Raw genomic sequence first — 14,666 nt, 5'->3', positions numbered from 1 at the left:
GTCTTCTTTTCTGTGATTACAGTTTCAGTGTCTTCCCTCTGATGCCCTCTCGAAACACATACCGTCTTACTTGGGTTTCTCTTACCTTGTACGTGGGGTATCTCTTCATGGCTGCTCCAGCAAAGCACAGCCGCTGCTCCTTACCTTGGATGAGAGGTATCTCCTCATGGCCGCCGCTCCTGACCTTGAACATGGAGTAGCTCCTCTAGGCCCTCCTGTGCCCATGCAGCCACTGCTCCTTGGACGTGGGGTTGCTCCTCTCAGCCGCCGCCCCTACCAGGGATCAAACCGAACTGTGGTGTTGGAGAAGACTCTTGAGAGTCCCTTGGACTGCAAGGAGATCCAACCAGTCCATTCTAAAGGAGATCAGTCCTGGGTGTTCTTTGGAAGGACTGATGCTAAAGCTGAAACTGCAATACTTTGGCCACCTTATGTGAAGAGTTGACTCATTGGAAAGACCCTGATGCTGGGAGGGATTTGGGGGCAGGAGGAGAAGGGGATGACAGAGGATGAGATGGCTGGATGGCATCACTGACTCGATGGACGTGAGTTTGAGTGAACTCCGGGAGTTGGTGATGGACAGGGAGGCCTGGCGTGCTGCAATTCATGGGGTCTCAAAGAGTTGGACACGACTGAGCAACTGAACTGAACTGTCTTCTTTTCACAGCTATTTGTAAGGCCTCCTCAGACTATGATTTTGCCTTTTGAATTTCTTTTTCTTGGGGATGGTCTTGATCACTGCCTCCTGTACAAGGTCATGAATCTCCATCCATAGTTCATTGGGCACTCTGTCTATCAGATCTAATCCCTTGAATCTATTTGTCACTTCCACTGTATAATCGGAAGTGATTTGATTTAGGTCATACCTGAATGGTCTAGTGGTTTTCCCTACTTTCTTCAAGCCCCACTCTGGGCCTCAGTTTTCCATCCAAACAAGGAAGGGGGTACACAAGAAGAACACTTTCTGCTCTTATTCTCCTGTGAGGCTCAGTCTGGTTGGAGCCCCAGGTCCGAGGGAGCCCACAGGTCCCTGACTGGGCCTCTCACCCTGGATAATCAAGCATGGCATCTGTCTCCAGCTGCTTCCAGCCCTTGTCTTCTTTTTAGACCCCAGATCACATCCCCACCACCCACTGGAGAAGCGGCCCCTCATGTTAGTAATTAAAGCCCCAAGATAGTTGAAGTGTCTTACATTCTTTAAAAAAAATTGATTTGTTACACAAAACAATTCTTAATTTGATCCACTAATAAACATTTTATAATTTCACAAGTAAAAAGAAAAAGAACTCTTAAACAAAAAGAAAAATGTACTCAGCACCTCACTCCCAAAGATAGATTAGAAGAGTTAAGTGAATACTATTCTAGACCATTTATCTATATATGTGTGTGTGTGTGTGTATTTTTAACAAAATAACTAACCATGCTACATATGCCATTTTATAACCTATCATCTCAGCTAATTGAGTGTAGTGGATGTCTTTTCACCTCAATAAATTTGTGTCAGCACCATTATCTTTTATATCATTATAATTATATAATTAACAATTTTTGACTTTATTATTTCCCAAATTTGTAAATTTTTATAAATTTGTAAATTTGTGTCAGCATCATTATCTTTTATATAATCATATAATTATAATTATATGATTATATAATTAACAATTTTTGACTTTATTATTTCCCGAACTCCCCAAAGGTACAAGGAAAATAACCCAGAAAATACAAATAAAAAGTAAAAGAGGAGAAAAAATCCATAATTCCATCCCCACGAAAATCCCCAAAGCAACTTTGTGTATATCATTCTAGACTTTTCTTAATACTCATATATTCATGAAATATGTGCCAATAAAAGTAAGTAATGCTGTTACCTACCTTTTCACTTTATATAATGGGCGTCTTTCCTCTGAATAAATACCCATCTAAATCACCATTTTTAATAACTGCTTTGGTATTCCATCCAGAAACAGGATCGTCTTAATCTAGCCAATCCTTTTTTGATGGATATTTAAATGAAGTTTTCCATTTAAGTTATATTTAACACCAAGTATTAGTTTAGGACAACTCGTTAGAGTAGAACACTTAAGCTGAAGGGTTGCACATTTTTAGAAGTGTTTGATTCCTATGCCAATTGCCTTCTAGAAAGTTCACTTAGCTCTCCCATCCCAGGCAGTGTGTTTCTCCATAAGGCCAGGAATTCTGAATGGCTTCTCTTTGGGTTTGTTTAAAGCAAAGACTGCCCTGAGGAGGCAGAGGCTCCAACGGATCTCCACCCTACCTCCAAGAAGGAGGAGGAATATCGCAGGAACATCTGGAAGGGCTTCCTCATCTCCATCCCCTACTCAGCCAGCATCGGGGGCACCGCCACCCTCACAGGCACAGCCCCCAACCTCATCCTGCTCGGCCAGCTCAAGAGGTAAGAGCAAGTGCTCCCTGTCCCTGGCACTGGGGCTTCTGCCTCTTCTACTCCTCTCCTCCTCCTTCACCCAACATCCAGGGATGTGTCTTGGGTGTCTACCATTGTCCAGGCTCTGGGGACCCAGCGATGCACAAAGCTCAGCAAAATTCCTGCTCTGGGGAACTTGCATTCTGGTGGGAGAGACAAACAATAAAGGAAAAAGCAAGAGAATATATAGTATGTTGGTGTGATATGTTATGAAATAAGATCGAGCAGAAGAAGGGGGCAGAGGTAACAGGAGTGGGTGCTGTTTTATCTGGGTTGGTTGGTATTGTGCCATCCCTCTAATATGGTGACACTTGAGCAGAGACCTAGAAGCAAGGGGGTGAACTTTGTGGACGCAGGAGGGAAGAGCACCCCAGACAGAAGGGATAGCCTGTACAAAGGTGGGAAGCAGCACAAAGACTGGCCAGGCTGGGGTGCAGAAGGGGGTAAGGTACGAAGACCAGGGCAGTCATTGTCAGGGGAGTCAGAGGAGAGCTGAGAGCAGAGGGGTGACATGACCTGACATCTTCTAAGACCAGCCCCAGTGGGAGGTACTGCTGTGTGGCTGTGATGTCCCGTGAGAAGCCTTACAGCCAGGCACATGGACTAGCAGTGGAGGGGACTCTGCCAAGTAAAATCTCCCTGTCACCAAAACTGTTCAAACAGAGGTTGAGTGGCCATTTGTCAGGGCATGAGACTCAAAGAGATGGATTCTCTGATGGTTTGACATCAATTCCATTTTTCAAAACCTCTTAGTCTGAAGATGTTAAAAATCCTTATATTTCAAGATTCTAAGTATTTTCAGATTCCAAGATTCTAATTATTTTCAGATTCCAAGATTCTGAGAGGTGGGGTTTCTAAGATTTTGTTACCATGGAGATGTGCCATATATTAAATTAATACACATGAATCCAAATGTAAGCATTTAACAAACAAACAGCAACAAAATTTTCTGATATTCAACATGGCTCCATGTGCTGGCTGACGTCTTTATCTGGTATTCAGCCAAAGAATCAAGGATTTATAGGGATGATGGAGGAAAAGCTAACTGCATTGGTCTTCCTGAGAGTGGGTTTGGTGTTCGTAAGTCAGTTCCATACTTGTGGGTAGTCGAAGTTATTTTCATGAGAAAACTTAAGTACACCCGTGTCTTACCTCACAGGCTGATTTTAAAACCTTAACTCTCTACCATATTCTAAGGTTCTCAAATCCTTTGATTTTTAGTTCAGTTCAGTTGCTCAGTTGTGTCCAACTATTTGTGACCCCATGAATCACAGCATGCCAGGCCTCCCTGTCCATCACCAACTCCCAGAGTTCACCCAAACTCAAGTGCATTGAGTCGGTGATGCCATCCAGCCATCTCATCCTCTGTTGTCCCCTTCTCCTCCTGCCCCCCAATCCCTCCCAGCATCAGGGTCTTTTCCAATGAGTCAACTCTTCGCATGAGGTGGCCAAAGTATTGGAGTTTCAGCCTCAGCATCAGTCCTTCCAAAGAACACCCAGGACTGATCTCCTTTAGAATGGATTGGTTGGATCTCCTTGCAGTCCAAGGGACTCTCAAGAGTCTTCTCCAACACCACAGTTCAAAAGCATCAATTCTTCGGTGCTCAGCTTTCTTCACAGTCCAACTCTCACATCCATACATGACTACTGGAAAAACCATAGCCTTGATTAGACGGACCTTTGTTGGCAAAGTAATATCTCTGCTTTTGAATATGCTATCTATGTTGGTCATAACTTTCCTTCCAAGGAATAAGTGTCTTTTAATTTCATGGCTGCAAACACCATCTGCAGTGATTTTGGAGCCCCCAAAATTAAGTCTGACACTGTTTCCACTGTTTCCCCATCTATTTCCCATGAAGTGATGGGACCAGATGCCATGATCTTAGTTTTCTGAATGTTGAGCTTTAAGCCAACTTTTCCACTCTCTTCTTTCACTTTCATCAAGAGGCTTTTTAGTTCCTCTTCACTTTCTGCCATAAGTGTGGTGTCATCTGCATATCTGAGGTTATTGATATTTCTCCCAGCAATCTTGATTCCAACTTGTGCTTTTTCCAGCCCAGCGTTTCTCATGATGTACTCTGCATATAAGTTAAATAAGCAGAGTGACAACATACAGCCTTGACATACTCCTTTTCCTATTTGGAACCAGTCTGTTGTTCCATGTCCAGTTCTAACTGTTGCTTCCTGACCCGCATATAGGTTTCTCAAGAGGCAGGTCTGTAAAAAACAGTGATTCTCAGCCATGGGTGCGTTTAGAGTCTCCAGGGAAGGTGAAAAAAAATATGCTTGGATCTCAGCTGCAGAGATGCTGATTTCAGAGGCTGGGAATGGGGGCCAGGCATTGATCTTTTCCCAGTTGATTTCAGCCCCCTCTTTGCTGTCTTTTCATCTCCATTCTTTGAGCAAGGCCTGGCTGTGAGACTGAAAACCAGAAGCCAAGATGGTTCTGCTTCAGATATGGGGACCATCTGGGATGACCCGTTTGTCTCCTCGGTTAGCAGGAAGTGCCAGCAAAGGGGCAGTCGGCTGGGAGGACAAAGCAGGGTGTTCGGTGTTAGTTCTTGCTGGAGGCTGTCCACAGGGAAGGACAGGAAAGATGGGGGTTCTGAGGCCCTCAGGGGCTGGTCCTGAGTTGGGGGATGGGGGACATGGGAGGGCATTTGCTGTCAGAGGGTTTTCAGGCTGCTTATTCGCTCTGATATGAGCAAGGCTTGAAAAGATATTGGGGGAAAATGCTGGAACTTTAAGTAAAAGTATCCAACATGAAGGATTTTGAGTAAAGGTCATGCAAATTACATGCAAAACGTATACAACATTTAATTGCATAAGCCTGGAACTTCTCATCGGGAAGGAAGGTATTTGAAAGGAATATGGGGTTTATATGAGATTCTGATTTTCCAGCAGGGCACCTGGGGAGACAGGGAAATGGCTGCCCTGAGTGTTCACCTTGGTCTTCGCTCCCCAAGTACATTGTATTGGTTTATTCTGATCACACCCGATGTTGGCCAAAAAGTTCATTTGGGGTTGTTTTTTCCAGACCATGAAAAAATGGAACGAACTTTTTGGGCAACCCAATATATTACTCAGAAAATACAGGGGGGGAAATGTGAAGACCTTCAGCGCCACTGAATGCCGAGCACACTTCCTTTGGTTTTCCCTGTAGGAATGTGTGCACCCATCCGTCTGGCTGACGCTGGCGGGCTCTCACCTCCCTCTTTTCCCCAGTTTCTTCCCGCAGTGCGACGTGGTGAACTTCGGCTCCTGGTTCATCTTCGCCTTTCCTCTCATGCTGTTGTTCCTGTTGGTGGGCTGGCTCTGGATCTCCTTCCTCTATGGAGGGATAACCCTGAGGTACCCGGGCACTTAACTTGAGCTTTGCGGTAGATGGAACCGGGATGGACTCCCAGCTTCCCGCTCCCTAGCGAGTGACCCTCCTAAGTCCTTCCAGCTTCAGTCGGATGTAGTACCCGTAGTCATCCTGGCCTCCCAGGGAGTGGGGATTACAGGTGGTGTGGGTTCTTGCCTGCTGAGCCCAGGCCCTGGGTGAATGCCACCCACCATCAATAATCACTAATTGTATTGTTCCCTAAGTCAGGTCCACACTCGCCCCACAGGAAATGACGTGCAGTGTTTCTTATTTCATGGGGCCTCAGTACAGGAGGCAATTTGGGGCAGCCTGAGGACAAGGTATCAAACAACACTGACTCCGATAGTGAGAAAAATATTCCTTTATCAACGCTGCTTATGCTGGGGAGAAAGTCTCAGTAAGGTGGGGAAAAACTTTAACACCTCTCTAACATTTGCAAATCATTCTTTTAAAAAAGGAAGAGCAAGCCTCAGGCCCAGAGACAAGCCAGCAGTGGTATCCAGCCAGACGTAATAATGTTGCTTTGCTTTCACATCTTTATTTTTATGGGTACTTTCTATGTATGACAAGTGACTCTTGTTTGCTATTTATGGGAGTGATAGAAAGCTTTCTATTTAAAGATCTGCTTTTAGTTAAAATGCTAAATCTAGTTGGAGCCCGTGGCACATGGACATAGGAACATTTGTAAAGGGAGTCATGAATGTGTCAGTTCACTTCAGTTCAGTTGCTCAGTCGTGTCTGGCTCTTTGTGACCCCAAGGACTGCAGCCCGCCAGGCCTCCCTGTCCATCACCAACTCCTGGAGTTTACTCAAACTCATGTTCATTGAGTCGGTGATGCCATCCAACCATCTCATCCTCTGTCGTCCCCTTCTCCTCCTGCCTTCAATCTTTCCCAGAATCACAGTCTTTCCCAAGGAGTCAGTTCTTCGCATCAGGTGGCCAAAGTATTGGAATTTCAACTTCAGCATCAATCCTTCCAATGAATGTTCAGGACTGATTTCCTTTATGAATGTGTGGGTTTGGGAAAATACTAACATAGGAGCTGCAGCTCAGGGCTGGAGTAGCAGGCATGTCATAAAGTCATTCTCTGACTCAGTTTCCTCACCCCTCTGGGCCTTAATTTTTCTCATCTGTAAAATGGGACCAGTAAGAGCTGTTCTAGATGAAAGAGATGTGAAAACCCCTTGAGAATAGAAAAGCTCTGACTGTGGTGTTTCTTGACCTGTCAGAGCAGAAACTTGGGGTTCAAAGTCCGGATTAGTCCAGAGAAGCAAGCCCAGACATTGGACTCAGATAAACCAGATTTCACATAATGGTTCTGCGTGACTTTTAGCAACTCTGTCCCCTCCCTGAGGCTTTACCTCTTTAATTTCTACAATTTTCACTTGTAGATAGGGGATAAAAACGAAGTCTGGGTTTCCTGAGTGGTTCAGTGGAATACAGCTTCCCTGATAACTCAGTTGGTAAAGAATCCACTTGCAATGCAGGAAACCCCAGTTCGATTCCTGGGTCAGGAAGATCAGCTGGAGAAGGGATAGGCTACCCACTCCAGTATTCCTGGGCTTCCCTTGTGGCTCAGCTAGTAAAGAATCTGCCCGCAATATGGGAGACATGGGTTTGATCTCAGGGTTGGGAAGATACCCTGGAGAAGGAAAAGGCTACCCATTCCAGTATTCTGGCCTGCAGAATTCCATGTACTGTATAGTGCGTGGGGTCTCAAGAGTCGGACATGATTGAGCAACTTTCACTTTCAGTGGAAAAGAATCTGCCTGCCAAGTAGGACACACGGGTTTGATCCCTGGGTTGGGAAGATTGCCTGGAGGAGGAACCAACCAACTGTAGGTAACCCACTCCAGTATTCTCGTCTGGGAAATCCCCATGGACAGAGGAGCCTGGTGGGCTGCAGTCCATGGGGTTGCAAAGAGTCAGACACGACTGAGCGACTAAGCACACACGTTCCCCCACTCACAATATATAAGGGACTTCTCTGGTGGTTCAGTGGTTAAGACTCTGTGCTCCCAATACAGGAGGCCTGGGTTCGATACCAGATCAGGGAACTATGATCCTGCATGCTCTATGGTGCAGCCAAAAAAATAAAAAATAAATACAATATATGAGAGCATCTGTTTCCATGCAGCAAGGTGGATTTTTGCCAATCTGATAAGATAAAAATAATTTGCATTTACTTTAGGAGTAATTTTGAAGAACCTTTCATACTAAGGGGTAAAATGAAATCTTTTCAGATATTCATGGGGCACCCTGGTATTTCCTCTCCTGTGAATTGTTAAACTGTGTGTTTATGTTGCTGGTCTTGGTTTTATTGATGACTGAGTGACTTCACTTTCACTTTTCACTTTCATGCATTGGAGAAGGAAATGGCAACCCACTCCAGTGTTCTTGCCTGGAAAATCCCAGGAACAGGGGAGCCTGGTGGGCTGCCAGCTATGGGGTCGCACAGAGTCGGACACGACTGAAGCGACTTAGCAGCTGCAGCAGCAGCAGCAGCAGCAGCATTCTCTCTATATTGAAAGATTAGTGTTTATTTTGAATATGAGTTGCAACTATTTTTTCCTGATTTTTCACTTTGCATGTCATGCTTTCTTCTGTGCAGAAATTTTTAGAAACATTTTATGAGATGAAATCATCAATTTTTTCTCATGTGGCTTCTGAATTTTCAATTGTAGTTAGACAGGTCTTTCCTTTATAGGAGTTATGAAAGAACAGTCTCATGTTTTATTCTAGTATTTTTGTATTTTTTACATTTAAATCCTTTCATCTAGTTGGAGCTTGCCTTTTAGGGTGCAGTGTAAGGATGCAACTTACACTGCAGGGTACAGGTTTGGAATCAGCTTTTTTTTCATTTCAGATAACCATCAAGTTATCTCGATACTTTTTCCTGACACACAAACGTTTTTAATTTTAATGAAGTCAATTTATTTTTGTTTTCTTGTGCTTTTTGTGTCATAGCTAAGAAATATGTGCCTAATCTGAGGCCATGAGAATTTATCTCTATGTTTTCTTCTAAAAACTGTATAGGTCTAGCTCTTCTTATGTTTAGATCTTTGAACCATTTTAAGTTAAGTTTTGTATGTACCAAGAGGTAGGGGGTTCCACGTTCATCCTTTTGCATGTGGCTGTCCAGTTGTCTTGGGGCTTCCCAGGTGGCTCAGTGGTAAAGAATCTGCCTGCCAAGGCAGGAGATGAAGGTTTGATCCCTGGGTCAGGAAGATCCCCTGGAGGAGGAAATGGCAACCCACTCCAGTATTCTTGCCTGGTGAATCCCCTGGACAGAGGAGCCTGATGGGCTACAGTCCATGGGGTCTCAAAAGAGTCAGACATGACTGAGTGACTGAGCAAGCACACATGCATCCAGTCGTCTTAACACCGTTTGATGAAAGACTGTTCTTTCCCCGTTGAATGGTGTTGGTACCTTTATCAGAAATCAATTGACCATAGAAGTGTGGGTTTATTTCTGGACACTCTATTAGGTTCCATTGATCTGTATGTCTCACATCATTGACTGAATATGTCATCTTTCCTACAACAAGCTGGGGCATCCACTTTATCATAGACTAAATCCCCATTTATGGTGGGGTCTATTTTGGACTTTGTATTTTATTTCCTTGGTGTGTATGGTTTATTCCTGAGCCTGTTTGACCCCAAAAAAGATTTTAAGCCTGGGAGCCAAATGATCAGATTCACATTTTTTAAAGACCATCCAGGCTATATGTGGGCAGGACAGATTTTAGAAAGGGAAGAAGGAGGCAGGGTGACCACCCAGCAGGCTGTCACAGAGTCTCCAAAACAGAGGCAAAGGGGCCTAACTAGATGGAGGGGGGTCGCTGAAGTGTTTTAGACTGCAATGGCCACTCCTAACTTCCCCGTTTTCTGTTTCAGGGGCTGGAGGAAGAAGAAATCTGAGCTCAGAACTGATGCAGAAAAGAGGGCTCGAGACACGATTCGGGAGGAATTCCAGAGCCTGGGGCCCATCAAGTACGTGGTGCAGGGATCCTTGCTTGGGGTGGGAAGAGAACTGGGCACTAGACTTTCAGGAGAGCTACCTCTCGGGGACTGAGTCCAGAGGGAATTTCAGGACCAAAAGCCTGGGAGCCTGGAGATGGAAGGTAGGGAGATGACTAACACCGTCAGCCTCTTGCCCTGGCACTGGGGTCGATACCCTGAGGACCAGCAAACCCCTCAGGCTGTACTTGGAGTGGGGACGTGTCACCTTCCTGCCTATTGCCCACTTCCCCTCCTTGTTCATGGGATACCTGGCCCTGCCTCAGTGGCTCCCAGGACCTCGTTCAGTGCATGTTAAAGTGAAAATAACCAGGAGTCAGCAGGCCCACACACAAGGTCTGACTCTGCTACTAACTTCCCGTGTGGCCTTGGGCAAAGCATTAACCCTCTCTGGGCCCTGCTTCCTGATCTGTGAAGTGGGCACATTGGGTAGATATTTACCCCAACATGTGGGGGTTTTCTCTTTTGCCTCTGTCTGCCCCTCTCTCCATGTTTGTCGCTCTGCGTAGCTGCCCCATTCTGGATATCTGACTGTTGCTCTCTTTCGCCTACCTCTCTGTTCCCGTCAGTTGCCTTTCTCTCTGTTTTTCTGACTCTGTCTGTGTCTCGCTTTCTTTCTCCCTCTGGATTGTCCCTAGGACCCTGGGAATGATATGAAGTGTTTGCAGGGAGGCAGGCCTGATGCTCAGGAAGGATGCTGGGGGAACATGGAAGCCCCAGGAAAGGAACCAGTGACACCCGGCACTCCCCGCCCTCACTCTCGGGACCGCCGAGGCACCGAACTACTACTTCTGGCTCTCAGAGGCAGGGCCTGGGCCCACTCACACCCACCACACCCAGTGGGCCCCTGCCCCAGGCCTTCCCTTGCTGCTGTCAGGCCAAAGCCCAGGGTCACCTTGGTGTTCTCATCTCTGTGTCGCAGGTTTGCCGAACAGGCCGTGTTCATCCTTTTCTGCGTGTTTGCCATCCTCCTCTTCTCCCGGGACCCGAAGTTCATCCCTGGCTGGGCCAGCCTCTTCACCCCTGGGTGAGACTCTGGGGACCTGTGGGATGGAGTCCAACAGGGGAGCCTCGGGGCTGGGCCGCCCGGAGCTAAGCAGGCAGTGCCGCTGGGGAGAGCTAGGCTAGGTTTCCGCCTCTCTTCCTGTGTGGTTGTTACCAGTTCCTTCTTTTGCTCTCAAAAGAGCTTAGGTTTGGGTGATAAAATATCTGGGTTCTCGTGTGGTAAGAGCTCTGCCTTTGGAATCAGACAAAACTGGGTTCGAATGCCAGTCCCCCCACTACAAAGTGTGCAACCCTGAGCACGTGGTTCATTCATTCATTCTATTATTCAGTCAATCAATCAACTTTTATTGAGCACCTATTGGATGCTCAGTTGCCCCGCGGCATGTGGGATATTTCTGGACTGGGATGGAACACGTGTCCCCTGCAGGTGATTCTTAACCACTGGACCACCAGGGAAGTCCCAAAAACTTGCCTTTTTTTTTTTTTTTTAGTTTACAAGGTATCTGTTGTATTTCCATATCAAACATAACAGTTGATGTTATTTTTTATCTTTTTTTTAAATAAGCAAGGAGTACTTCATTATACATATGATAATACACAATTTATTTAAACATGTCCCTACTAAAAATCCCCCATTCTTTTTTTTGTTCTTATCAGTAATGAACATCCCAGTACATAATCTGTGTACAAGAGCCTAGTTATTCCCTGAAGATAAATTCCTAGACGTACAACAACTGGATCAAGGGGTATTCACACGTAAAGTTTTGAAACGTACTGCCAGCTCCCCCTTCAGAAAGTTTATTTTCCCACCAACAGCCTGTGTTTCTCAACATCCCCATTAGATATTGTCACCCTTTTCACGGTTTACTTGTCTATTAGCGCGTGTTTTCATCTGTGTTTCTCTATTACATTGATACTGACCATCTTTCCCAGTTTCTTGGCCATTTGAATACTCTTCTTCCCAAATGTGTGGGCTGAAAGCGTCTTTGTTGGCATTTGGCTCTGTGCTTTATTGAACTCAGAGCCAGAAATAGCTGAGTTCAAAATCATCTCTTCTACAGACCATGGTCTGGCCCTGAGCAAGTTGCTGCTGTTCTCTGAGACTCAGATTCCTTATCTGAAAGGGAAGATACCTGCCCCTGAGGACTGTCTCTGAGACTTTGGTGGGCTTGATATCCCCACAGGACACGTTGTGGATTCTTGGAAGGTGGCAGGGAGGTCTCAAGGGGCTGTGAGGTGGGCTCCATCTGGGCTCTGCTGGTGTGAGCTGCATCTCTGGGTTGCATCTTTGTGTGCTAAGCTGCCCACCCCAGGAGGAGTGCAAACAGGAGCTGAACAAATACACTCAGGGCTTCACAGGAGCCCCGGTTATAGTGATGCGTAGGGGTTCCACAGACTCCAGCCTTCTGCGGCTCTCAGATTCTCCCCTCCTTGGTCAAATCCCTCTTCCTAGGGTCCTTGAAGTGGGAGGATAAACATTGTTTGGCTCCAGCCAAGTCTAAACGCCCCAGGGAGCTGTGGATAAAGAGCTTTCGCATCCACGGGCGGTTCGCGTCCCTGCCAAGCACAGTGCAGAACACAATCGTTGGCCTCCAACAACGTCCCCTTCCCAGAGGGCCTAATTCCCTTCCACAAATCCTCATTTGCAAAGCTGCCAAACCTTGGCCTGCTGACATGCCGGGGTCTCATGCTTTGGGGCCTTGTCCTTGTAGGTTCATTTCTGATGCTGTCACCGGCGTGTCGGTTGTCACCATCTTGTTCTTCTTCCCGTCACAAAAGCCGTCCCTCAAGTGGTGGTTTGACTTTAAAGGTAAGGCGGGCAAGGCCGGGGCATCGGTGGTCTGGAGCCTGGTGATCAGTGGCCTCAAGGCGGGGCCCTCCTGAGACTGACAGCCCCATTGTACAAACCACAGGATCCTGCTGCTTCCCTCTCCCTGTCTGAGCTTTTACCACGTCTGGGTACACAGCTGCCAGAAGTGACAGTCCAGGGCAAAGGTTAGCAATTAGAGTCTCTGGGTCAAACCCAGCTGGCTGGCTATTTCTGTACAGTCCCTGAACTCAGAATAATGGCTTTCACATTTTTTAAATGGTTGAAAAGAATAAATAAATATATATATATATATATATATATATATATTTCTGACTCGTGAACATGACATGAAATTCAAATTTCAGTGTCCACAAATAAAATCTTTATTTCTTGAAGAAGAAATTCGTGGACATTTATTTTCTTTAGTTGTGTGAGTGCCTCTACAATAGCCTCGGCTCTGCCCAGAAAAACTCTGGGCCCAAAGCAAGAGCCTAAGGAGCCAGAGATGGAAATCTCCTGCTGGGTTCTAAATGGATAGGAAGTAGGGGGACTGCGGCAAACCTAGACCCAGGCGTTCAATTTCAGCCTCAGGAAATCACTGAGCACCCAAACCAAAGTGTCTGTGGGCTGGCCTTCAGATCTCCAGATTATGACCCCACTGGGATTTCAGCTGGTGTCTGCAGAAGAAGGTGCCAACATCTGCTGCCGGTGACAGAGGCCATGGCTGGCCCGTCACCCTCTGAGGCTGTGGGATGAGTTCTGGGCCAGAGGTCAGGACATAGGGGTTGTGATCTAACCGTCTTCTATTGCTGGGGGAAGAAAAGCATATTCCAGCGGCAGCTCCCGTTTCCAGGAGGAGTGAAGGTTTGCGTGTGTGGACCCCAAGCCTGGGGTCAGGTGGCTTAGACTGTGGGCTTTGAGGCTCTGCCACTGAACGGGATTCAGTTGTTCTCTTCCTCCCTGCTTCTCTGTCTTACTTCCAACTGGCTTTCCTCACCATCCACTCCCTTTATCATTTGTTGATCTGTTCAGACTTTCTTGGTAGCTCAGATGGTAAAGAATCCGCCTACAGTTCAGGAGACCCAGGTTCGATCCCTGGGTTAGGAAGATCCCCTGGAAAAGGGGATGGCAACCCACTCCAGTATTCTTGCCTGGAGAATTCCATGGACAGAGGAGCCTGGCGGGCTACAGTCCATGGGGTCACAAAGAGTTGGACACGACTGATTGTCTAACACTTTTTTAAACTTTTTTTTTTTTTCAGAGTTTCTCCTGTTTCTGAGCTTTGGCATCTGTAACTTCCTCTTCATTAGCGTTCCTTCCTAATTCTAGTTTCTGTTCCCTGGTAGAGTGGTCCCCCTCAGAACACCCACTTCTGCACAGTACCTACTCCCACTGCTCCTCCTACTTCCTGACCCCGGTTTCTGTCCCTCGAAGCATCAAGTCCCACACACTTTCTGCTACTCTCCTAAAGCATTGACTCCAGTACTCAACACCCATGTCTTCCACGCAGCCTTAGAGAGTGGTCCGTCAGTGCTCATGGAGAGAAAGTGACCTGATCAAGGTCACACCGCCAGTTAAAAAGAGACGGGAGGTAGACCCCAGACATCCGAGCCAAACTTGACTTTCCTCATCTTACCCACTGTCTCCCACTCCCCTGTGGGTCTGAGTGGTACTTGCAGCTCCCTTTATGATCGCTGCCCAAGCACTGAGGCTCTGCCTCCTGGGTGTTGTGCGCTGTGCTTGTGGCCTTTATGATCGCTGCCCAAGCACTGAGGCTCTGCCTCCTGGGTGCTGTGCGCTGTGCTTGTGGCTGGTGATGGCGACACGGGTGATGATGAAGAGGGGGAGGAAGGCGAGGAGGAGGCTGCTGTGGATGACGCTGTTGACGTGGAGAAAGAGGATGCCCGTGATGTGGGTGATGATGATCGCTTCCACTTCCTCTCTGCCCAACAAGCTCTTCCCCCAGACATCCGAATGGCTCACTCCATCATTCTCTTCAGCCTCTGTCCTGAGGTCACCT

General features: G+C 46.7%; 1 protein-coding gene across 4 annotated transcripts in view; it reads left to right on the top strand.

The window, feature by feature from the left end:
* The window catches only part of SLC13A3 (solute carrier family 13 member 3), an 83,926-nt gene that overhangs the window by 53,110 nt on the left and 16,150 nt on the right, over positions 1–14,666 (top strand). For all 4 annotated transcript variants that reach the window (XM_019972513.2, XM_070801806.1, XM_019972512.2 and 1 more), the window contains exons 5-9: positions 2,228–2,413; positions 5,669–5,794; positions 9,709–9,804; positions 10,754–10,858; positions 12,549–12,646. In XM_019972513.2, coding sequence (XP_019828072.1) covers positions 2,228–2,413; positions 5,669–5,794; positions 9,709–9,804; positions 10,754–10,858; positions 12,549–12,646 — 611 coding nt within the window. The remainder of the gene's footprint in view (positions 1–2,227; positions 2,414–5,668; positions 5,795–9,708; positions 9,805–10,753; positions 10,859–12,548; positions 12,647–14,666) is intronic.

Source organism: Bos indicus, chromosome 13 (genome assembly GCF_029378745.1).
Source record: "Bos indicus isolate NIAB-ARS_2022 breed Sahiwal x Tharparkar chromosome 13, NIAB-ARS_B.indTharparkar_mat_pri_1.0, whole genome shotgun sequence".
NCBI lineage: Eukaryota > Metazoa > Chordata > Mammalia > Artiodactyla > Bovidae > Bos > Bos indicus.
Note: the sequence above shows the minus strand (reverse complement) of the source record. Positions and strands in the feature narration are given on the sequence as shown.